This window comes from Anas platyrhynchos, chromosome 27, assembly GCF_047663525.1.
Source record: "Anas platyrhynchos isolate ZD024472 breed Pekin duck chromosome 27, IASCAAS_PekinDuck_T2T, whole genome shotgun sequence".
Classification (NCBI taxonomy): Eukaryota; Metazoa; Chordata; class Aves; order Anseriformes; family Anatidae; genus Anas; species Anas platyrhynchos.
Window position 1 is genome coordinate 6,178,248 of NC_092613.1, and position 23,974 is coordinate 6,202,221.

The 23,974-nt window shown below is 56.4% G+C and overlaps 1 protein-coding gene across 3 annotated transcripts; it reads right to left on the minus strand.

Annotated features, from left to right (window-relative positions):
- Window positions 1-1,053: 1,053 nt before the first annotated feature.
- On the minus strand, window positions 1,054-22,321 carry ADORA1 (adenosine A1 receptor). Of its 3 annotated transcripts, none has more exons than XM_038168408.2 (3): window positions 22,109-22,321; window positions 21,264-21,649; window positions 1,054-1,995 (listed from the first exon to the last, which is right to left on the minus strand). In XM_038168408.2, the coding sequence occupies exons 2-3, from the start codon at window positions 21,602-21,604 to the stop codon at window positions 1,362-1,364; spliced, it is 975 nt and encodes a 324-aa protein (XP_038024336.2). In that variant the 5' UTR covers window positions 21,605-21,649; window positions 22,109-22,321; the 3' UTR covers window positions 1,054-1,361. The 3 variants fall into 3 exon arrangements, with proteins under 3 accessions (XP_038024336.2, XP_038024335.2, XP_038024337.2); XM_038168407.2 differs by having other exon boundaries at window positions 21,264-21,715; window positions 22,109-22,320; XM_038168409.2 differs by lacking the exon at window positions 22,109-22,321 and adding an exon at window positions 21,823-21,969.
- Window positions 22,322-23,974: the final 1,653 nt, after the last annotated feature.

Here is a 23,974-nt window from a genome sequence, read left to right on the forward strand (position 1 = left end):
GTGAGGTTTCTGGGCACCTTAGCAAGGATCGGGCAGAGGCATCATTTCCAGGAAAGCAACCTCTTGCAGAAACAAGCCGCAAGTGGAAAGCTGCCCCATGCTCGGCAAAGAGCAGCCCCAACCTGCAGCCAAGCTCCTGCTGAGCAGTCCCCTTGGTGCTACCATGGGGCTGCAGCACCCATGGGCACTGCTGATAAAGGATTTTGGGGCTCTGCACCTGAGCTGGGGTTCAGCTCAGTGTATGTCATCAGAGCTCCCTCCAGGCTAAACGGGGCTGGCTGTGGGGATTGTGTGAAGCCAGCTGAACAGCCACCCACAGACCCCACCCGTAAATCCCACCCATAAATCCCACCCACCCAAGGTCCTTTTCCTCCCTGCAGCCCTCCAGCCCCTGCAGGAACTTGCTGCAGTCACTTCACCATCCCTGATGTCCCTGGGGCAGGGAAAGGGCCATAGGAAGGGTGCTTCCAATGGGAGATGGACAAACAAGGGATGCTGATAAGAAGGGAATCCCCAGTAACTCAGATTAACTCTTCCCACTGCCACTTCAGCCCTGGAAGAAGTGGGCCATGGAGGTGGCTGCATTCACCCCAAAACCACAGGTCACAAGGGTCTGGTGCAGGTGCAGGGAGCAAGGTGGGAGACGGAGGAGGCCACTAGGGGCTAGGGGAGACTTGCTTCTGCCTTGTGCAGAAGACACCAGAGAGAAGAAAGAGCCAAAGCCATCAGAGCAGGAGGAGAGAGAAATCACGTGGAGGGGACACAGTGCCCTGGGTGCAGCTCGCAGGGGTCTGTAGGGAGACGGATTGGGGCAACAAAGGGTGCCCCTTGCTCAGTGTGCTCTGGAGCCATGCTAAAGGTTTCTCCTCCCCTCTGCAGCAGCCTTGGGGTTGGAGGCTGACTCTTTGCTCCATGGGGATGGTGTGGTCATTGCCCACAGTGCCCAGGCAGCCCACGGGCCCACGGATGTGGTGGCCACAGGGCAAGGTGCCCGGCACCGCCAGCTGCTCCGAGGAGCCAGAGGTCCCCATCGACGGCAGAGGAACCCCTGGGTGATTTTTATCATTTTACTTTATTTGCATTAAGATAAACCGCGCCTTCGTCTGTACAATTTCTCTTTAAATACTTGGCAACCCTTAAAAATAAAAATCGAACCAAAAAAAAAAATATAATAATAATAAAATAAAATAAAATGAGAGGAACAGTGCAGGCTACAATATCAAAACAGTACAATGCTTGTGAATAAATAACCCCCTGGGCAGCTCGGGGACTCGGCTGTTCAGATTGCACGGGGCTGGCAACTGCAGCCCTCCTGGGTCCTCATCACCCCTTCCCCTGACGGCAGGAGCTCCCCCCAGCTCCTAGTTGACCGTCTCGGCTATGGTGTTGCTGTCGGTTTTGGTGGTTTTGCAGCAGAAGTACTGGTTCCAGATCTGCAGGAAGGCTGTCCGGAACTTCTTGATCCTGAAAGCATAAACGATGGGGTTCATGGCCGAGTTGCCGTGGGTGAGGAAGATGGCGATGTAGGTGAGGATGTGCGGCGTCTCGCAGGATGGGCAGAACAAGGTGATGCAGTTGAGGACGTGCAGGGGGAGCCAGCTGAGAGCAAAGAGGAAGAGGACCAGTGCCAAGGACTTGGCGATCTTCAGCTCCTTCCCGTAATACTTCTGGGGGTCGTTGGAGCTGGAGGAGACCTTCTTGTTGAGCTGCTTGCGGATGAGGTTGAAGACTTCCAGGTAGATGAGCAGCATGAGCAGCAGGGGAGGCAGGACCCAGACGAAGAAGTTGAAGTACACCATGTACTCCATGCTGATCACCGTCTCGAACTGGCACTTGATGACAAACTCCGAGTGGCTGCCGTTCAGCTCGTGAGTCCTCCGCATCTTGTTCAGGTTGTTCCAGCCAAACATCGGGGTAAGTCCCACCAGGAAGGAGACGATCCAACAGCAAGCGATGGCCACTGCTGCCCGCCGGGGTGTCACCACGCTCTTGTACCTGTGGAGGAGACAACAACCGTAGGGAAGAATTAAACACAAGCAGGAGATTTGGCCTGGGGGTTAACACTGCTCTGCGTGGGGTGGCAGTGCCCCTGCAGAGGAGGCAGAGATGCTCCTCACCACCTTCCCTTGGCCTGGTTTCTCTCCATGGAGCCCCACACTGCCTCCCAGCACCTTCCCCAGCCCCAGGGATGGGCAGAGACCTCCAGGGTGGTGCTGGAGCTCCTGGCATTGATGAGAAGCCAGGAAGTGCATTAGCGACCTGGCGTATGCCCGTGTGTTCACTCAATTGGAAGCCACCCCCGTATCTGGGGGGGGTCCCATGGCAGCCCACCTCCCACCCGAGCACCCACACCCACAGCAGCGGGTGGCCCTTCCCTCCTGCTGCATGCTTTCTCCCTGCCAGGCCGATTCCCTCTGTGCCAGGGGAGGAAATCGCCAGCAAAAGCTTCCCCGGAGACCTGCTGGGTGGAGGAAGCATCCAGCGGTGCTAATGGTCCCCTGGGGCTGCTCCTGGGCACAGCCTGTTTCATTTCCTAATGTGTCGGCCCCATCGACAAACCCCTCTTTCCTAATGGGCTGGTGCCAAGGGATGGAGGCAGGAGGCAAGAAGAGCCCCGGCTGGGCTCTGTGCCTTCCCCACTGCTGTGGGCATCGTGGCGGGGCTGGTCCCAGCTCTCCAGAGCTTTCCAAGCGGGAAGCAAAGCCTGCTAGATTGATTTCCCCCCTGGCCCTCAGAGGAAAGCTTCTCATCGGAGGCTGGGTGGATTCGCAGCCCGAGTGTTATTACTTTCCACCGGAGGGGATTGAACCAAGAATGTTTTTTTTCTGGCTGTTTGTTGGGTTTTGCAGCAATGCCAGTGTTAACCTGGCCATGGGGATTGCTTGGAGGTGGTTGGGGAACTTGGAGCCCCGTCCTGTTGCTCAAAGCTCCCTGCTGCTTGTCTTTAGCCTTTAGCTGAGGTGGAAAAATAGAACATTTGGGAGCTTTTTAATAAATCTGCCAAGGACCCAAACCCACTCATTCTGCCTCAAAGGGCTCTTCTCAAGACCCATCTCATGGGCAGAGTGTCAGGGTGGGAGCAGGATGGAGAGGGGACATCAGTCCCCAGGAGCACAGAGGGTCCGGAGCCTCCTGCCCCCAGTGGTTTTCCCAAATGACCCCCTCTGGTCTGCAAAACCATTCCCAGCATCTCGGAGGCAGGCAGGTCCCATGGGAAGGAGGTGGCAAGGCAGGCTGCTGTTTCCTCTGAGAGCCGGAGGGTGATTTATTCCTGGAGGGGAGGAGAGAGGCCAGGAGACCCTGAGAAAGCCAACAAGGCAGGGAGAGCTGGGGCACTGGGGGCCCAAGGGGTGGTGGGAGAATGCCAGCACTGTGGGATGAGAGAGGGGAAAGGGGGGACCCATGGGAGCAGTGGGTGGCAGGAAGATGGGGAGGTCCCCATAAGGAGGAGTGCTGGTCCCACATCACCCACATTTAGGGGTTTCGAGGGGGTTCTACTAATTTTGCTGAGGTTCTGGGTGCTCCTCTCCCCCAGAGCTGGGTCAAGAAGAGGCTGCAGGGTGGCAGTGATGTCTCTGTTGTCCCCAGGCACCCTCCTGGAGCTTGGAGCCAGTACCCAGGCATGGAGCTGCTCCCAGAGCACCCCCTGCATCTTCCCCTGCCCACACAGCTGGGTCTGGGGAGCGGAGGGAACAGAGTGAGCACTGAGACCCCGGCTTTAGCCACAAGCTGGATCAGAGGATGCAGGATTCATGCTTGCAGCTAGAGCAGAGGGGATGGAGAATGGCTGCAGGGGGCCAGCATGGACAGCCCCGGCCCCCCGCAGCTCCAGCACGTGGTGTGCTGTTGCAGATGGCTATCAGGACAGCTGCAGAGGTCGCACAGACCTCAGGTCCCAGGGTTTTGTGCAAGCCCACGTAATGCAGAGGGTGTAGCACGCACTCAGCAGAGCAGCTGCCCCTCAAGCTGCCAGTTGCTTGTCCACCTCCCCATATCAGTGCACGTCCCCTCTGTCCTCAGTGCACCTCCATCCATCCTCATTGCACCTCCATCCATCCTCCCTGCACCTCCATCCCTCCTTAACCTCCTTAATTCATCTTCAAGGCACCTCCATCCATCCTCGCTGTGCACACAGTCCTCAGCACATCCCTGTCCTGCTCCCTGATGCACACCCAGCCCTCCTCACTGCACGTCCCTGGCCCCACACACACAATGGTCTGAACCTCTGGACCTTGCCTGCCCCCTCCTTGCCCTGCTTACACGCCCTGCACCTCTCTGGTGCATCCCCCTGCACATGTGCCAACATCATCACTGTCACAAGAGCCAGAGCCCAAATCAGCAAAACCATAGAAATCAGCAAACCCATAGAAATCAGCAACATCTGGAGCTGGGGCTTTTGTTGCCTTTGCTCCTTCAAGCAACAAGCCGAGGGCAGTGATGCCCACCAAGCAGAGCACCCTGCAGAGAAATGAGCTGGGGGCTCAGGGTGCCCATACCGCCCATCAGCCTTGCACAGGAATGATAAAAATATATAAAATGACTCCAAGTTCCTCCTCCATACACCCTGTGGGGTCTGGCCATGGGGAACCCATGAAGCTCAGCCACTCTGAAGGCTGCAAACCCTACTGAAAAGAAGGGAAATGCAAGATCCTGCCCATTGCTTGACCCTGCTGCAGAGTGATTTGTGGGGGCACAAACAGCAGAGGGGCCATGAGCAATCTCTGCTGCTCCCATCATTCTGCTTTGATCATGCCATCAAGCAAATGCCTTTCTCATTTATCTCATTTTGTATTAATGTGATAGAGATGGAATTTGGGATGGGTCTGGGAGGTAGAAGCACTAGTAAATGCTGATAATGGCTTACAATTAATAAATAATTATATTATTATCATTGTCATTTGAACAATTGCTACCATCATTACAATTTTATTGCTACTATTACTTTTATTAACAGCTGTGCCTAAAACATCCAAGATAATGGTCACTACCATCATCATACAATTTTGGTTTGTTTCCTTCATCTGTGGGGTTTTGAGCCTGGCCATAATTGCCAGTTTTCCGCCTGCCCTCCCTCACTGGCGGTATTGGTGCTGTCCCTTCCCCACGGTGATGGGCATCACTCCTGGACACACTGCCAAGGCCAGGAGAAAGGAATGTGGAGAGACCACAGCGGTTGTCTGTGATATGCTGATATTGCAGTGAACTGGGATAGGCAGGAGCTTTGGTTTGGTGCAGAACAAGGATGTCTGCGAGGGTTTGAAAAATAAGACAAAGAGCCAAAATATCAATTATTGATAGGGTGCTGTCTGCATCCCCAGAGGAAGCACAAGTGACAAGTGGAGGCAGAAAAATTGGTCTGAAAATTAGTCTGATTGAGCTGGAGCAGACTCCTTTGGGAAGAGCCACTGCCTGCCCCTTTTTTGGGGTGCTGCAGGCAAGCTCTTGAACTGTCTGGCAGTGGGTGGCCCCATGGCCCTCTAACAGCTTTCAGGACACATCCAAAAATGCATGATGAGTGGTGTTATTTGTTGCTCTCCTATCAATTTGACTTCTGTCCTCGGGTCTGTCCCCAAGATAGATAGGAGGGCCTGTTTCCCAGACCTCTAATCCACAGGTCAATCCAGATCTAGCACTGAGGAAACATCTCCTCTTGTCTTGATTGAAAAAGACTCAAAGATTCCAGGTCTGGTTTGAATAATCTTTTTTCTTAGTATTTCTCTGAATACCTTTTACACCAGAAAATACTTACAGTTGCCCTGCCAGCCCTGAGATGCATCTTTGCTGGTCCTTGCTCTGCTAAGGTTTATTGCAGTGCAGTTCCTGAGGAATTAATTCACTAATGAAGGCAGGCCATCACTAACGAAATGAAGCTGGAGCCAACATAGTAGGAGGAATGGAGACCAAGCTGACATGAAGATCATCTGCATTATGAGTGCAGCACAGAAGAACGGCCAGAGCATGTCCTGATCTAATTGAAAATCGCTAGATAAAACCTCCTTGTATCTTTGCTTCAGATCTCTCAGTGTCCTGGAGGCTGCTGGATAGGAAGATACTGGGTGTTCGAAGAGGCTCAGAAATGCGAGGCTCAGAAATACAAACTGAGAAATGCAAAGCAGCGTACAGCAAGGGGCAATCTCAGCTCAGGGCTGGATATGGAGGTGCAAGGTGGGAAGTGTTGCTGAAGGGACATTGTGTGCCAGAGGGACCCTGGTGACAGCTCCTTATTCAATTCTAAACCTGGCCATGAGAAGTCATTCCTTCTTCAGCCTCTTTTCTTGACTATTTTCCTTCTTCTCTTTGGGGAACCCCTCTTTTGGGCTTCATTTATATTAAAAACATTACATTCAAGATCTTGAAGCTTTTCAAGTATTTGAAAGTATACTAAAATATCTTTAAAAAAAGTCAGCTGGCATTGGCAAAAAACATCTCTTAGCACCAATGTTCCCCTTGCATCACTTGAGTGCATCTCCCATCTGTTCACATCCCCCTGTTGCGGTGGTTGGGAGCTTTGTGGCTCCTTGGGATCAGCACCAGCTGCTCAGTTCTTCCCGCTCCCAACAGCATCTATCCAAAGACCACAGCAAGCCAACTCGAGAGCCCATGTTGTTTGCAAACGTGGCTGGAGCTGCTGGATGAGGTGTAACGGGCTCTCCCCCCCACCACAAATGTATTTCACACCCTTCTGCGTCATCCCGGCAATGCTGGGGATGGAGGTGACAGGTGGCACCGACACAACCGGAGAGGTAAAGTGAGAAAACATCTCGCGGGCAGAGGGGTACCAACACCATTTCAGCCCATTGCTCCCTTCTCTCAGGGGAGCCCAAAGAGAGTGTCCTGCAGACAGGGCATTGGTGCTAGGAGGTGATGGAGCCCCTGTCCTGCACCAAAATGGCCTAGTAGCCTCCATAAGCTTGGGATTTACGATGTCCTACCACAGAGCTGCCTCCTAAGGGACCAGAAGGACCCAAGGCGCCCTGTGCACCATCCCCTCCCAGCATGGCCTGTTGGCTGCTCCATCAGAAATTCAATCGGTGGGAGAAACCTGAGGAGTGCCGGCAGGCCCCTGAGACAAGAGGGGACAGCAGGACGTGGTGGGAGAGTCCAGGCCAGGTGGCCGCGGCAAGGCAGCTTCCAGCGAGCTGGCCTCAGGCTCCTTGTGTGACCTTGGAGAAGTGATTGAAAGGAAACGAGGAGGAAAATCCCAGCCTGGCACCGAGCCCGTGTTTGTTTGCTGAGGGTGAGCGTGAGCGCAGCTGGAGGGGGCGGCCGGGCAAGCACCAGGCCACGCTCGCTGCCGGTGGTGTTTTGCTGGGGCTGCAGCCAGGTCCCATGCAGACGGGGCTACGTCCCCAAAATCTCTACCCGGAACCCCTCTGGCACCCCTCAAGAAGCCACAGCCCAGGCCAGAGCTGCCCAGCTCCCACCAGCACCAGCTGCCCCAGTCTGCAGCACGCACTGGGACAGCCCACTGGGAGAAGGGGCAGCAAAGGCCTGGAGCTCGGCGCCACCATGTGCTGAAGGAAGAAGCACAAAGCAGGGGCCTGTGAGGTGCTGGGTCCTCCCTGCTGCTGCTGCAGGACCCCATGTGTGGTCACCACGGCCCCTGTAGCTGGAGCATGGCCTGGGACCAACCCTCGAGACCCAGAAGGACTTCGTCTCCATACAGTGTCCTCCCCACCAGGCACCACAAGCAGCCGGCGCCTTTCTAGCCCTACAGCTCAGCCCACACATGGGGTTACAGCAGCTCAGCACCCCAGGCTCAGCACCACCAGCCTTCTTGTTTGAGGACCTCTGCTCCCAAAATGCTTCGGTTTCCTCTGCTGCAGCAGGAGGAGATGGCTCCACACCGCAAGGCTTCTTAATGCAAACCTGGCCCAAAGCCACCATAAGCGAGGCAGAAAGCATGTGCACGGAGCTTTATAAAGCCGTAAGTGAGCTGTGTGCCTCTTGCTGAGGTTCCTGCTGGCCCACTCCATGCCTGGGGCTTGGTTTTGCTGTGATAAAACGGCAGCTCTCTCTGTAGGAATTATTCTGTGGCGAGTGTCTGCAAAGTGCAGGCCGCTACGGCCAGGCAAAGCAGCTAGTGAGCCCGCCAAATGTTTCTAACCACTTTTAATAGCCAGTAATTATTTAATGGATAAAGGCGAGGGTGATTATGAGGCTGATGAGAACAAATCCATCCTGCCAAAATTGACTGGTCCCTGCACACCCAGACGTGATATCCCCAGGGCTTTGGTGAGTGCTTCGCTCGGTGGCGGGCGAAGCTGCAGCTGGCCACAGCTCTGGCAAATGAAGAGGTGACAGAAGGAGGAGGTTTTGTGCTCTGAGCTTTGTACGAGCAGGTTGTGTGGGAAGCTGGGCCTTGCGGCCCTCCTGGACCCAGACAAGGTCCCGGGAGATGCCTCAGCCTTGGTGTGGGTTCAGCCAGCCCCGACACCTCTCCTTGGCCTTTGGAGGCAGCCCTGGGATGCCTGAGGGCTGCAGGGGGATGTGGGCACATCCAAAAGCAACCTTAGGGACTGAAAAAGCCCCACAAGAAGCAGATGAAATAATGTGAAAAAGGGCTTTTATGGGCTACAATGTCTGGAAATGGGGAACGATGTTTCTGCAAGGCATCCAGGATGTGCCAGAGGTTTGTCACCTCCGTTTTGTGGTGCAGGACTTGAGGGTACACCAGGAATTTCCATCCAGCTGATGGCTCCAAGTGGGGAAAGGGGCATCCCCCCAGCTCCAAGTCCTGGCCCCAGAGGTTGGACACATCCCACCACCTCTACTGCTCTCCTGAAGCCATCAGCCCTGGTGTAGCCAAGCCCCTGAGCACATATCCCAGCTTGAGCTTGGCATCTCCGTTGTGAATTTGTTACTCCCAGCCTCCTGAGGCTGATAAGGGCTCACCTGGTCCCCATCCCCATGCTCCATGGCAGCCACCAGGTTTCTGAGGCTAAACCTACCACTTTTCAGGTTCCACCTAAAGAAACGAGTTCAGCCTTCACCTGCCAAGCCAAAGAGCCTCGTATGATCATATCTCTAGTCCCTGGCATCTTAGGAGCAGCCACAACATCACACCGCCCCGGATGAGTTCACTGCCAAGCAATCACAGCCCCCTGCCACCAGTCCCGGCGGAGAAGAAGCTGGCTGGCTTTCCTCAGCCTGCTTTGCTTGGGATGTCTGCGCCAGTGAACTCCCCGGGCTCTGGCAATGAATCACAGCCTGTTCTGGGGAACAAACCACAGGCTTCCAGTAACTGCAGAGGTTCTCGCAGATCCCTTGCCAGTTGTGCTCAGCTCAGAAGAAAGATGCGAGCAACCTCTGTGGTGGCTCCACCATGGGCAGATGGTTCCTGCTGGGACCAGGAGCTGCAGGGGAAAGTGGGACCATGGGAGGGCTGGAGGTCACGGGGGAGGAGGATGGAAAGCGTGGTGACCTTGCACACATCCTTCTCCTCCAGGATCTGCCTCGGGCATGGGAGATGTTGCTGTTGTCCAAAGAAGGCAAAGGAGCCTGCTGGCTGCTGCCACACAGCAAGAAAGGCAATTTTTCTCAGATCCTTCAACAGCATCTTTCACCCAAGCAGCAAATATAAATCCTTCCTGCACATGAAGTTAATTTTGCTTTCAAACCGGGCTTGCTTTATAGCCTGTGGTTGGATCCTGATGAATTCAAGTACTCTCTCGCTGCATAAGCAACAATTCTTGGTAAGGAGAGCCCAGCTGCTGCTCAGCCCCCTCATCCTAAATATGTGCAGGCTGGATCCAAGCAAGGATCTTGGGATGCCCAGGGCATCTGATGCCTGATGGAAATGGTGGCTTAAGCCATGCTCCAGAGGGTGACTGTGACACCACCAAGTGCCCCCAAGGGTGCTGAGTGCCCATGCTGTGGTGGCCATGCTCTGGAAGTGTCACCTCACTGCTATGTGACCGTCCTGGGGGTGCACCCGCTGTCCCTGGTGGTGGGGTATAAGGAGCACTGAGCCACAGATTTGCTGCCTGCTTCCTTCTGGGGAAAAAGGCAGGATTTGGCCTCCCACGGCCAAGCCCCAGGACTCCCTCCCAGCTCCGCCATGTGTGGTCACAGCCCTCAGGGGTGTTCCTGGATCGCCGGCTTCTCCCTCCAGGACCTGGAGGTAGTTGGGAGGGAAATGATTTAGCGCTATTGGCAACAGCTTCAAAATCATGAAACGAGCTGCAGGATCTCAGAACTGGGGGAAAAAAATGTAACGTTCTTGTCTTTTGGCTCCTGGTTTCAGGCAGCAGCATTTTTTGAGCATTTCTCTGCAATGCAAAGCACAAGAAGCACTACTTTAAAAAAAAGGAAAGAAGCAGAAGTTGAGAATCTTCTATTATATCAAGATTGTGGGAATTAGGGCACAGACAAACACCCCAGTTCATGAGAGATGAGGCTGAGCTTATGAGGGATGATTACACCGGCTGATGAACAGTGCGATGAGCACAATGGACTGGCTTTCAACATGTCCTGCATGCAGCAAAGTCACCAGATGTTTTTAGTGTCTGAAGAGGTGCGCCATCAAAAAGTGAAATTTGATGTGCAAATGTCTCCTTGGAAGGGGAACAGCCCTCCTCCAGCAGAAAACAATTTCTGCAGAGCAAGGAGGTTTCAGGACGAGTCACCCAAAGCCCATGTACACCTCTCTCAGGGTGCTGGTGTCTCTCACCCAAGGATGGGAGCCTCAGGTCCTCCGTCCTCACCACTCTGGGCCATGACGAATGGACCCAGCCACTATCCAGGCTTCCATGCATCAGCCCTGCCCCTGCTGCAGCAATTAGCTGGGCACTCATTACCCAGCCTGGGCTCAGAGCTGTGTGGTTGGAGAAGTCAGAGCATCCTTGTAACACGAGGCAAAGGGGATAAAAGGCAGCTCTGGCTCTTTTCAGTGTAAACCCAGGATAAAGGCAGTGTTTTTTCAATTGAATTTTTGTATTGCACTTGAATTTTTCTGTGCATTACATTCATTTCTTCTTTATACAAAGGAGCCCCTTTGAAATGAGGACTCTGAAAGTCAGCCTCCAAAAACGAAGAAGGAAGGGGAAAGAGGGAAGGGAGAAGAAAGAAGGCAGCTCCAAAACACACTCAAAATGCCAAATCTGCCAAATGTGGGCTCCATGAGAAGCTGAAAACAGGACAGCAAATACAAGATGCCTGGTGAGATCAGGCTCTGAGAGCCTCTGTGGCTCTTACCCCAGCCCACAAAGTGCTGTGGCTTGCTAGGAGGAAGGCACCAGCTGAGGAAGGGCTTGGTACTGCCTGCATGGCACCAGGGCAGGTGCCACCGTCCTTCCCTGCGTGTCACCATCACCCTCTGTGAACGCTCCAAGTCAGAGGACAAGTTGGTATCCAACCAGGTGAGTCTGGAAAGAACCAAGAGCCATTAAAAGGAAGGAGCGGGACAGATATCCCAATTGGAGAGGAGATAAGAGGGGTCCTGAGATCTGCTGTTGGGCAGGATTTTGTGCTTTTCTCCCTGGGTGAAGGGGAGGCAGGAAACCTGCGATAGCATCTCCCATGGCAAGGCATTAACCCAGCCACGAGGCACAGCTGAGGTGGGTCTTTATCTCTCAGCTGCAGAAGGACGCTTCAGAAAATGAGATATCCTAAATTACAGCTGGAACAAGAGATTAGTATCGGCTGTCTTTTAATTTCTTGTTTTCGCACTTCTGCTTGCTGACCCAACTCCTGACTGATTTTTGCAGTCAACAACCAAACTCTTTGGTTTCTTAGGCTACAACTTGTTATTGCTGTCCGGGATCCTTACAGCACAATTTGTCGCTGCAAAGGGAACATTTCCCTTCGTGCACTTCGCCTAGTTCAAAGATTAATACAACCAAGGCTGAAAAATTGGCTGGAAGTTTGCAAAACAGGGGAGGTTGTTTTCTCCACCCAATGTCTAAATGAGAATTAGGAGAGCTGATGAGATCTACTGCTTCTAAGCCTCAGAGGACACAGTAACCCCAAACAACCAGTTCAGCGTCTTCTGTACAGTGCAAATTTCCCCTGCTTAAAAGCTCCATTTCAAATACCAAAAGCAGTCAGATTAATTAATCTTTTTTTTTTTTTTCTTGCTGATGAGTTGGCTATATGTGCTTTCAATTAATGAAAACTGTCTCCGAGATGCCATTTTGCGCTATAGCTAATTTCTAACTGCAGTCCAAATGCAACTTGCCACAAATCATGGGTACAACCCGTGTATTTCACCCCTCCACAACATCAGGGGAACAGGAGAGGGGAGGGAAGGACTACGTATGTGTTAAGCCATGAGGTTATTTATGTAGAGATGGATCTGTCCCATGCAGATCTATATATCTTGACCAGCCAAATGAAACGCCAAATTGAAAGTGGAGGCTCCAGTTAACACCACAATCAAATGTTCCCTCACCGCAGAGAATCGATCTTTCACCAAGAAAACAAACAAAAAGTTCAAGTGCAAAGCAAATCTGAACTCTATTATTTAAATCTTGTTTCCTTCAGATTTAAACAATGATTTACTCCCTTGGGAGAAAACTGATTGACCTTGCTGCCTGGAAGGAAACAGCTCCGTATTTCCATCAGGATGGCAGAGAGAAAGAACCAAGACCCGAGACCAGGAACTGCAGCAAAATGCATCAGCTGGACATAAATTACACTCCGTGCATCTTCCTAATTACCCTGGCAATTAAATCCAGGCAAGGAGCAGCGGGCAGATGCAGCCTGGGTCTGCTCAGGCAGCCTGGTTGATGCAGGGCATGGATTTAAAGAACTCGTGGGCCAGGCAGCATCCAGCTCTCCCCGTGCACAAGGACTGCTGTGAAGCCTGCGAGGGACCCAGCGTCCCCTCTCCTCGGTGCTCAAGGATCAGTGCACGGTCTGTGCAAGAGGCACAGCCTGGAGACAGAGGTGCTTTGCTGGGGCTGGACCAGCAGCAATTAGGGCAGGGGATGGCCCTACGAGGATGGAGAATCTGCACTGCTGAGGCTGCGAGCATCGTGGGAATGGGTGCAGGTCTCTGTTAAAGTAAACCCACGCGGGTGACCGCCCAGCTCTGCACAACCTTTGCCTCGTCCATCTGGACGCAGGCTGTGCCATCAGCTCTCTCACAGTCCTGGCCGCTCGGTGCCACAGGCACACAGAGCCACTCGCGCTGAAATAAACCTGTCATTTCTGCACGCTACAGGGCTGAAGTCACCGCGTGTTGCTACCAATGCAGAAAAGAAAGAGAAATAATTCAGGCTGTAAGCCTGTGCTAATTCTGGCTGTGTCTGAGGCAGCATTCCTCAGCACCAGCCTCTCGGTGCTTTCCGGGAGTCTGTAGCATCACTCCCTCTGCGAACAGATGGGGAAACTGAGTCGCAGAGGGGGGCTCTGACATGCCAAGTGAAGCAAGATGAACCGAGCTGAATGAGAAAGCATCCCTGGTTCCAGGAGCTGGCACTTCCCTCATTCAAAGGAGGCCAAGAAAAATCATCCTGATCTCTGCATGCAGGATGGGGAACGGCCCAGAGAGGGCAAACAGGCAGCGCTGCCCCAGTGTCCTCTGCCTTCTGAGGCCTGGATGAGATGGAAAGGTCTTATTGTCACCAGGGCTGTGGCCCAGGGGATGTCACCTCTCTGCCCGTGTCCCTGCATTCCTGCTCAGACATCACTGGCACCCAGGGTTCTGCACACAGGCACTGTGCTCGGTCTGAGGGATAGCACAGTTGGGGGCTGGAGAGGAAGACAAGCGAACAGTGCTTGGGGCCAAATCCCCTTCCTTTTTGTATGTTCTCAGTAGAGCAAAAATCCAACCAGACCAACCAGCACTGCTCCAGGCTCAGTGCTGGGGTCAGAGCCCATGCAGGAACCAGGCAGGGACGGGATGGGGGAGGATGGAAAAGGCAGCGAGAGACGGGACTAGGACACAAGCAGGAGCTGCTGGGTCCCACCAGGCTCTGTGCAGTGAAAGGAAACCCAGACACCACAAAACTTCCCAGCATCTGATCTTGCTCTGCCCTGCCCGGTGTCCCCAAATCCAATCCTTACTCTGCAGTTTGCCCCCCATCACAAATATGGCCCTGCTTCTGTTTTTTTGGAAGGAGGAGCCCACCCCAGTAGGGTTATTTTACACTCCTGCTGATGGTGACACTCTCCTGGTGACTGTCATCACCAACAACATCTCCTCAGCCCCAGACCTTCCCGTTTGGCTGCCCTCAGGTCGGGAAGTGCCTGGGCAGGCTGCAGCAGGGCTGGGCACTGGCGCAGCAGGAGATGCTCAGCTCATTGCTATTCCGCAGGGCTCCCTGCTGGCTCTGGGGCTTTTTTGTGCCCATCTTACAGAGCATCAATTGCTCTTTCTTCTGCCTGGACGTCCTGCGCGAGAGCCACACGCCTGCCCTGGCAGCTGGGTGGCCAACAGAGCCAAGCTGGCTCTTCTGACAGGGTTACGCTCATCCTAACACCACCAAGGGCAAGGGCAGCAAGGCTCTGGTGCACCCTGGGGTGCAGGAGGAGCTGAGGGTGGCCCAGCTGATGGTGACCCCACAGCACGTGGCCGACCAGAGCATGGCAGATACCACACACAGAGGTGCCAGGGGCTGGGCCAGGGGCTACCCAGACCAGCCCATGGCTGGGGAGGAGGCTGGTGCCAGCCCGGTGGCAAAGCGGTGCCCGAGCCCACCCGCACACCCAGCGCCCACCCCGTGAGTCACAGGGCTCTGCTCTACCCCCACCACAGAGCAGAGTGGGATTATTTCTATGAAACCAGGTGACCAGGACCCCATCTGAAGACTCCGACGTGCCTGGAGCTGGCTCCAGCACCAGCTGGCCGCGCTGACGGCGCACAGCAGGGTGAGCTGGTCCCTGACTCACTCCTGACACACTGCCTGCAGGGCCGGGCTGGGCTGGCGGGCACCCGGCCGGCTGAATCAGCAGCTTGGGCCTTGGCAGAGTCTCCTTCTGTAGAGTTTCACTTGTCTTATCTGCCCCAGCTCTGTGGGGTCTTTGGAAAGCACCGGACACCGAGCCCCGGTGTGCGTCATCACCGCCTCCACCAACCCATTGCCCTTGGAAACATCCGAGTCGCTCCAGGAAAGGGAAAGCCATCTCCAAATTGTGTGGTGGGGCTGCTGGAAGTGTGACAGAGACCGTCTGGATGTTCCCAGCGTTTTTGGGGTTCTGATGCTCTACCACAGGTCTGACGGACCCATCATACCACAGACCTCCCGCCTGGTGGGGTCACCCTGAGCAAGCCATGGCACTGCTCTGTGCCTCAGTTTCCCTGCCTGTAAATGTACTGCTGCCCTTGCTGGGAACTTGCCTTCAAATTTACTGGTGATGCATTGCCAAGGGTCTATGTTCTAACCTCAAAATTACTAGAAATCAGAAGGAAAATAATGAAAATCTTCCCTGAGTGTGATTGTGATGTGTAGGTGGCGAACACCAGCAGGGAGCTGCGTGTTGCTCATCTCCCTGCAGAACGATGCTGCAGAGGGAAGCTCTGCCCAGGAGACAGATGTCAGCTCCAGCTATCGGGGTCAGGGTGAAACAATCCCATGGGCAGCTTGCCCGGCACGGGGACTGCATCTGGCCCTGCTCAGAGGCTGGGACGAGGTGGGGTGCTGCTGCCCTGTGTGCCCATCCAGGGTTTCCAACAGCCACACACTTCCCCTTGCCCTTTTAGTCCAAAAAGTTTGGGAATAATCCCAAATATCAAACCCAGAGCATCCCTGCTCTGCCCCCCTCCCCTCTGCACTGCTGAGTGTGAAACCTCCCACGGTTGGACCCTTGCCATGTTCTGAGGAGGGGACATCCAAAAACCCAAGATTATTTTTCGCCAAAATACGAGGATCTGGGAACACTGCTTCCAGCCCAGGTTGCTCCCCTCTGGCCAGCACCGCAGCGTCTGTGTTTTTTTTTGAGTGACCTGATTTTGGGGCTGTCAGCAGGCGTCTCGTGGTGCTGCTGCAGCAGCTGCGCGTGCTCCCAGCGAGCCTGATCCAGACGTCCCCTCGCCGAGGGAAGATCTGCGACTTAGCCTGCGCTTGGCTGAAAGTTACTCTGCAGATCACAGAGCCGTGCTGCACACTGGCTCACCCGGCTACTCGCAGGATCTACGGCTGATATAACCCGATGGGAAATCCCTGCCCATTTCAGCTGTGCAAGGGTCAGGCTCCGGGTCCAGGACCCACACGGCACGTCCGTGCCTTCGGGTGTAAGCAGAGCTCTCGGTGTGAAACGTCTGCTCTGATTTAGCACCCACACGCTGAGCTGCTTGAGGGGGTCTGGAAAATACAGCTTGGAAACAGCCCCAGGTCTCCAGCAGCCCCTCCCAGGCTGTGTTTTCTGCCTTTTCTCCTCCACCCTTGGTTCTGATCTACCTGCTCCCTGCGCATGAAGCTTGCTGCAGGTCACCCTCGTCTGCTAAAAATAAGCTTGGCAGAAGGCAGCAAGGGCTGGAACAAAACTGCTCTGAGAAAGAGGTGGCTGCACAGATCTGCCAGTCCCCCAAACTTCTCTGGTTTAGGAAAATGGGAGTGTTTTCCTTAGAAATGCAGCCTGCTTTTGTGAAGATGGATGGTGCCTTTTCGTTGACTAACATAATGAAAGAAACCTCGATGAACTCCCGGGCACGAGAGCCCCCCTGCAGCTCTCCAAGCTCCCGCTCCCGCTCTGAGTCACCTGGATGCTTTTGAAACCTTTCCTCCAAATTTAAAAATAAGCCTCGGATGAGCCACGGTTTGGTTTACTCACTTGCTTGGCTGGGCAGGATCACTCACCATTGCCCTCACATATCCTCTGCTGCTTTGTCCAGGCTGGTTGGAGCCATCTCTGGTCACCCCGGTGATACGTGGGACACATCAGCTCGGTAGCAGATTGCCCTCAGATGAAGCATACATTTCTTTATCTTAATTTCAACCCATTGCTCTGGTCTGATATCCTTACAACAGTCTGAAATATTGCTTCTGAGGTTTGATAACTCCCCTTTCCATGGGCATCATCTCCAGGGGAGCAGGTCCCGCAGGGACTGGGGCCACTGCACACCCCAGCCTGGCACAGAACCTCTCCGTCTGCACCCTGGGCACTTCTGCTGCCCCCCAGAGCCCAAATATCCGGTGAGACTTACCAGCGTTAAGAGCTGGGAGCACTGAAAAATATTTTCTGCCTTCCTTAGGTGCTTTGGTGCTCCCATTTCCCGGGAATTTGGGCCAAAGCAAGGTTCGATGCCTCCCTCTCCCCCTCTCCCATGGCAGCGGGGTGCCCCCAGCCATCCTGCCAGGACCCCCCATGAACTCCCAGTGGGGGGAAGAAGGGAAAGCAGCTCAGCCACGCTCCCTGCTCCGCGCCCCAGCTGGCCGAGGGTGACGGCGCCTTCCCCAGCTTCCCTGTGACCCAGCCCCAGCTGGCCCCACGCCTGTGGCTCTTGGCAGGCCCGGGGAGAAGGGGAAAGAGCACTGCAATCCTGACACGAACCGGAGCTCAGGCAGGAGCCTGGAAAACCTAGGGTCAAGTGGGAGGAAGCTCCCCCTTTGCACTGCCAGCTCCATCCAAAGGCTCGCAGGTCACCTGCAAGTCCTCCTCGCTTGCAGGAGCTGTGCTCCAGGCCCAGATGCTCCTGTTTTCCCTGAGCTGTTTTATCTCCTAGGGCTCAGGGCATTTCTGCAGCAGCGCAGGGTGCCAGCACTGTCCCCAGAGTCACCCGCAGACCCTGCTCCACCCTGGGCTCTCCCCGTGCTGTGTCGCAGCTTCCCATCTCTGCCCTTGCCTCTCATTTCCGAGCAATTTCCAGCCTGGTTTGATCTAATTTTCACAGCTCTGCAGCCTCACACATGTGCTCAAACCCTGCAGAAATGCACACGCGGCTTGCGCTGGTGGGATGCTCCTCGGGGTGCCCCCAACACCTGGGTGTTGGGGTCTGGGCAAGGAGGGTGGTGGCCCCCCATGTGCAAGGGCTCTCTCTCCCAGCAAATTTTCCCTGGTTTTGTCTTTCTGGCATGTGTTTCAAGCCATTTGAGGAAAGAGCTGGTGGTCCAAGAGAAGCAAGAAGCCCTGGGATGGAACCAGGCTGTGTCCCTGCCTCCAGCTTCCCTGGTCAAGGGGGCTGCAGTTCAGCACATCCCAAGACCTCCAGCTCCTCCTGCCCCAGCCCTCTCCAAAAAAAAAACCCCACACAGCACCTCAGGGCAGAGCAGAGAACCCTCAATCAGCCTCAGAGCAGAGATGGGCGCTAAAGGAGCTCCATCCCCCTGCAGACATCCCTCCGGCACCGTCCCCTCCTGCATCCTGCCTCTGGCCACCGCCGCGGGGATGCCGGGGGCCGGTTCCTGCCGGACGCCCCCGGCCGGCTGCTTCCCCTCCCTTTGAACTCGTTTCATCTTCCCTGAGTGTGGCTGCGAGGGGAAAACATGGTCTGGGCCGGGGACCCCGCTGTGCCCGGCGAGGGGAGGCAGCACGCCGCGGGTGCCGCTTCACTGCCGGGAGGGGAGGAAGGATGCGAGAGGGGAGATGTGAGGTTTTCCGCCAGCATGAAGGCAGCAAACCTATTTTAGGTGGTTTCCAGCTGTTTGGAGAGGCTCCTGTTGGGGCTGGGAGCTTGGGACCCTCTGCTCAACTCGAGCAATGCTTCTGCATCCACACATAGTCGAGGAAAGGTGCACTGGGGGATGCAGCCTGCTCTGGACCCCAGCAAGAAGGAGGGATGTTACCCAGGGGCTTGGGGCAGAGGTAGAGAGCTTGGTGGGATAACCCCGATCCTAACCACATTGGGGGCACAGGGCACTGGGAGGGCATAAGGTTTGCCTCCAAGAGCAGGAGCCAGCAGCCTCTCCATCCCCAAAATCTTGCCTCTGCTTTGCACGGATGACCCAAACTCCTCAATGTCCCTGTGTCAATGGGGAGCAGGGCCACGGGAACAAGGAGGACTCCTGAAATGGAGCAGAAGCTCTGTGGGTGCTCGGGCATCACCCACTGCCCCATTACAAACGTCCCGGGGCACGATTTGCTCAAGGCTCAGCCACACCATCAGACACCCACCTCCAGGGCACCAAAGCTCCCTTGTCCCTCAGTGCTTGCTGTCTGTGGGGTGTGTGGGGAGCGGACGGGTCCACTTTTGCTGGATGAAAGCACAACCCTTGTGGCTCCGGGGCCGGGTGTGTGTGGGTAGCCAGGAGCTGGAACCGGGCTGCGCTGCACCGTGTTCCCCCTCCCTGCCAAGCTGCGCCTCCGGCCCCAGCTACCTAATTAAATAGAAAGCCCGGGAAGCCCAGCGGTGACTTTGCTTCTCCTTCAGACAACTCTCCGCAGCCAACAGCCCTGTTGTCTGCTCAGCCCAGGTGGCCAGTACGTGACGGGGACTTGGGAACCTTTGCGCTTTCCTTCAGGGCTCCCAAAATGCAAGCGGCACCCCCAGGGGACCCCGGAATGGTGATGGCACAAGGATGGAGAATATCCTTGTCCTGCTTCCCCCATCGGTCCCCTCCGTGGAGACATGGCCATGGAGCCCGAAATGTGAAGGTGGTGGGCTGAGAGGGAGCTCTGCTAGACAGCAGCTGTCAGTGCCATCAAAATCTTTCAGTACCTTTTTTTTTTTTTTTTTTTTTAAACATCTAGCAAGAACTTGGGAGAAATTTGGGCATTTCACATTCAGGAAATATTCTTTAGCAGTGTTTTCTGTCCTGTTTGTCATTTCTAATATTTCACTGCTCTGTCTAGGGCACAAAATCACCTACATCAACTGCATTTGCCAACTGCCAGCAATTCGTGATAGGCACGAAAGGAAACGTCCAGGAAACGTCCGGGGACGAGCGAACGGGAGAGCTGGCGCAGCTGAACACTTCTTGGCGAGGCCATGAAGTTATTCAATATTAAAGAAGGGTGTGAACCGTAGCAAAATCTCACTGTGCTGAGTGGTAGAGCACGAAACAGGCTGACAAAACACAGGGTTAATATTGCATGAGAAAAGCCTGCCCGAGCTATACGCGGTACGAAGGACTTTAACTTAGTGTTGCTCTCAGGAAAGTGCCTGGAGTCAGAGCAGAAATCTCCCCCCAAAGGCCCATTGCATGCTCAGGGGGAGTGAAGGAGGAAAGAGGCTGAATTTGGTAGGAAGAAGAGACAGACGAGCTCGGCAGCATTGCTATGTATAAACCCACAGTCCTCCCACACCTGAACCTGTCCCCACTGCACCAGGGATGCAGAAGTACCGAAAAAAAAAACACTGAAAGTGGTGACAGGGTGCGAATCGCTATGGTACGCCGTCGGGCTGGGAGATGAGGATTTTTCAGGCTGGGAAAAATCACACTTGGGGAGGAAGTCGGGAGCCGCCTGTGAAACTGCGTGCGGCGGGGAGGGGGTGAGCAGGGGCCGTGTTTTTATCCTGTGCCACCCCTCTGGATTACGCTCCTTTCCTGAGCAGCCTCTCTCAGCCCCAGATGGATGGAAAAAAAACAACACCAAAGCAACAGATCCTTGTGGATCCAGTGGATCTGAGCACTACGAGCACTCCTGAGCAGCCACTTGGTCCCGGCGCAGTTGCCTCCTGCCCCAGAAAAGCAATTCCTGCCCTGGGAAGGGTTTTGCTCCTGCTGGCAGCACCCAGCACAAGGAGGTTTGGTGTCTTTCGGGGGGGTGTCTTTGTGTTTGCACGGGGCTGTGCTCCATCGAGTGGCCCCAACGTGGCTGTCACATCCCATCCAGCCCCCAGACACCACCGGTCCCACCACAGCTCCCCAGCCCCGCACCGGAGGGCAGGGAGCTGGCCACAAAGCAGTTAAATATTCACTCCTGGAGCAACGGAGTTAAAACAAAGTGCGTCCCCCAGGTATTTGCTGTGGGCTCGGCTTTCCCAGCAGATACAGGTGATGAGAAGGGGAAAGACACGTGGAGAGGAGTCATCCGTGGGGCAGCCCCACAGCCAGGGCTCACTGCTGAGAGCTGAGCCTGCCTGAAGTGACGTGCCGGGCTGTCACCACTGTCCCTGCAAGCCCCAGAGCCACGTCCCACAGGTCCCTGAGGTTGTCAGTGCCACGGTCCTGGTCCCCACCTTGCCAGGAGAAACCTGGGCTGAGGATAGAGCTGTCTCTCCTGGGCACCTCACAGGTGGGATGTGGGGACCCCATGACCACCTCCAGCACCCCCGAAACAGAACAACCGGAGGCTGTGGGACCCCCGTGGCCAAGCCCATCCCGATCACTGCTGCAGCCAAACCGGCACTGCTGCTTCTCGGAGAGCCTGGGGCATCCTCCCTGCCTCTGAACCTCCCCAGCAGCCACCCCGGCCCCGTTCCCAACACGCTGTCCTACCTGACGGGGATCTTCACCCGCAGGTACCGATCCACGGCGATGGCCAGGAGCGCCAGGATGGAGCTCTCGGTGAGGATGAGGACGGGACAGGCCACCATGAGGCAGCTGTAAAACTCCGTCTGCGGTCCGATGTTGATGATAATGGCCAGGGGGATGACCAGAGCCCCCACGGCCACGTCAGCCACCGCCAGCGAGACGATGAAGCAGAAAGTGGCGTCCCGCAGCGCCTGGTTCATCTTCACAGCCCAGATGACCAGGATATTCCCCGGCACGGACACCAAGGCGATGAGGACTTCGATGGAGATGTAGGCAGCCTGGAAAGCCGAGACGGGGTGTGCCATGATGCTCCCGTCCCCTCCCGGCTCTTTTTGGGGTCCCTCGGTCACCTGCAAAGGCAGAGGGAGGCGATCAGCCACTGGCATCCTCGGCGGCGCGGCGAGCCGGGACGGAGCCTGTGCGACGGGGAGGGGGGGGAGACGTGGGGGGGGGAGGTGGGAAATGAAAGAAAAAAAGCAAAAAAAAAAAAAAATAAGCAAACAACAAACAAACAAACCACAACCTCCGCTTGTGCCGGCCCCCGGCGCTCCGGCCCCCCCCCCCCCCTCTCCAACCCGCCCCCCTGGGCTCGTCCTTCCCCGGCCCCCCCCGCTCCCCTCCCCGCAGCCCGGGGCTGAGCCGAGCGGCCAGGGGGGAGCCGCTGGGGCTCGGCCGCCCCCTCGGGGCCGCCCCTCGGGGCCGTTTGCCAAAAGCGTGCGGCCGAAGCGACCCCCCCGGAGCCGGCCCCGCCGCCGGCCGCTGCGCCCCGCAGCCGCGTCCCCCCCGGGAGCTCCGCAGCGGCTCCTCACCGTGTCCGGCGGCCTGGGGGGGGGCTTCTTTGGGGCTTTTCCCCGACCCCAGAGACAGCGCGGAGGTGCTCAGCCACCGGGCAGGGCGGGGGCCATGCTGGGGGCGGCGGGAGGGATGCTCGGGGCCGCCCGCCCCGCTCCGCCTCGGCTCCGGTGCCCGGCCCCGCTCGGCTCCCGGCCGGCACCGAGCATCACAGGGGGGGCTCCCGAGGGGTTTTAAGGAGGGACCGAGCCGATCTGGGGCTGCTGGGGCTTGGGGGGGGGGGGAGTGGCGGGGGTGGGGGAACGGGTTCAGAAGCGGAGCCCGGCTCCGAGCCGCCTCGGTCCCGCTCGCAGCCTCCGGAGCCGGGGGAGGCGCCGGAGCCGGAGCTGGAGGCGGGGGGGAGAAGCCGGAGCCGGCCCGGAGAGAGCCGGGAGCCGCCGGGCACCGGGCACGGAGCGGCCGCTGCCCCCCGGGCTCGGCACCAGGATGGCACCGGGAGCCGCAGGGGGTGCCCGAGCTGCCCCCAGGCTCACCCCGAATCAGCCCTGGGGGGGCTCGGGGCTGAGTCCCAGGGCACCCTCAGAGGGGCACCCAAGGGTGCTGGGGGCTGCGCACCCTCCCAACAGTGGGAAGGGCAGAGGGCAAGCGAGCTGGGCTGGTTTATCAGAGTGCTGCAGGGACTGGGACCGGCTGTGAGCTCGGGTTCGGGGCAGTGGGACTGTCCCCAAACCCACCCGAGCCTCTCCCCACCCTTTGTCCCTCCTCTGGTGGGACGTGGGGCTGGATGTGTCCCCTGCTGCTCTGCTCTACCTTGGTGAGAGGTGTCCCCGTGCCTGGAGCTGTCCCTCAGGGCTGACCCATGACCTTCTCCTCCATCCGAGCCTGCAGAGCCCAGGTGGGGTTGGGGACGGTTGTGGGGACATCACAAACCCAGTTCTGGACCCCTCCATCAGCTGGTGGCCCAGGGGCTTCTCCCTCACCACCACCAACGGGGCAGCTGGCCCAGGTTTGGGGTCAAGCACTCGGTGGCCATCCGGGGACCACGGTGATGTGCCACCTCTGACACTTTATCTGTGCCAGCGGCAGGGCAAGGAGAGCTTATATGGATTTAAAAGATCTGTTTGCTCTGCAGGGAGAAAAATAAACCGGGGATGGCGAGTTCACATAAACACTGTGCTATTTATGGGAGGCTGCGTCTCGCTGCGCATCTCTCCTCGCACATCCTCTGCCGCCGGGAGGAAGCCGTTATCCCACTGCGGGGCTCAGCCTGCAGCCAGAGGTGACGTGGGACAGACCCGCCTGGTGCCTGGCCCCATCCAGCGCCAAAGGGTCCCCCTGCACATGGATCATGGAGCAGGGCAGCACCCAGGGGATCCCCTGGTTATCACAGCCAGCACTGGGCTCTGCGAGGTGCTGGGAGCAGCCGGGGCATCCCCGGGGAGCCCCAAGCCCCCGAGCCCCCCGGTGTCCCAGGGTGAACGTCCTTGCAATCAGCCCCTGGCTGGGAGCAGAGCAGGAAAACCGGCAGGTTCATCACGGGAGTGAAATGCGGAAGCAAATGCGGGCAAGTCCCGGCCTAATTGTATGCAAATCCCCCAAACACTGCGATTAAAAACCACTCCTTTTCCTAAGTGAATTGGCAGTTTGCTCTCCCTCCCCGGATTTGCGCCCCGGCATACCTAATCTTAGCAGCGCCCCTAAAAAAGCCCAGATTGTGCCAAAAATGAGCCGCATGGCTGGGAGCGCGCCAAAGGGAGGTGGGTAAGAGCTCTCCTGCCAGCCCGAGGAAAATTTCTCAGGGCTTTGGCAAAGGCTGCAAATATTGAATGAGCAAATGTGGTCGCTGGCTGTTGCAGGTGGCTTTGCAGAGCCCGCTCGCGGCG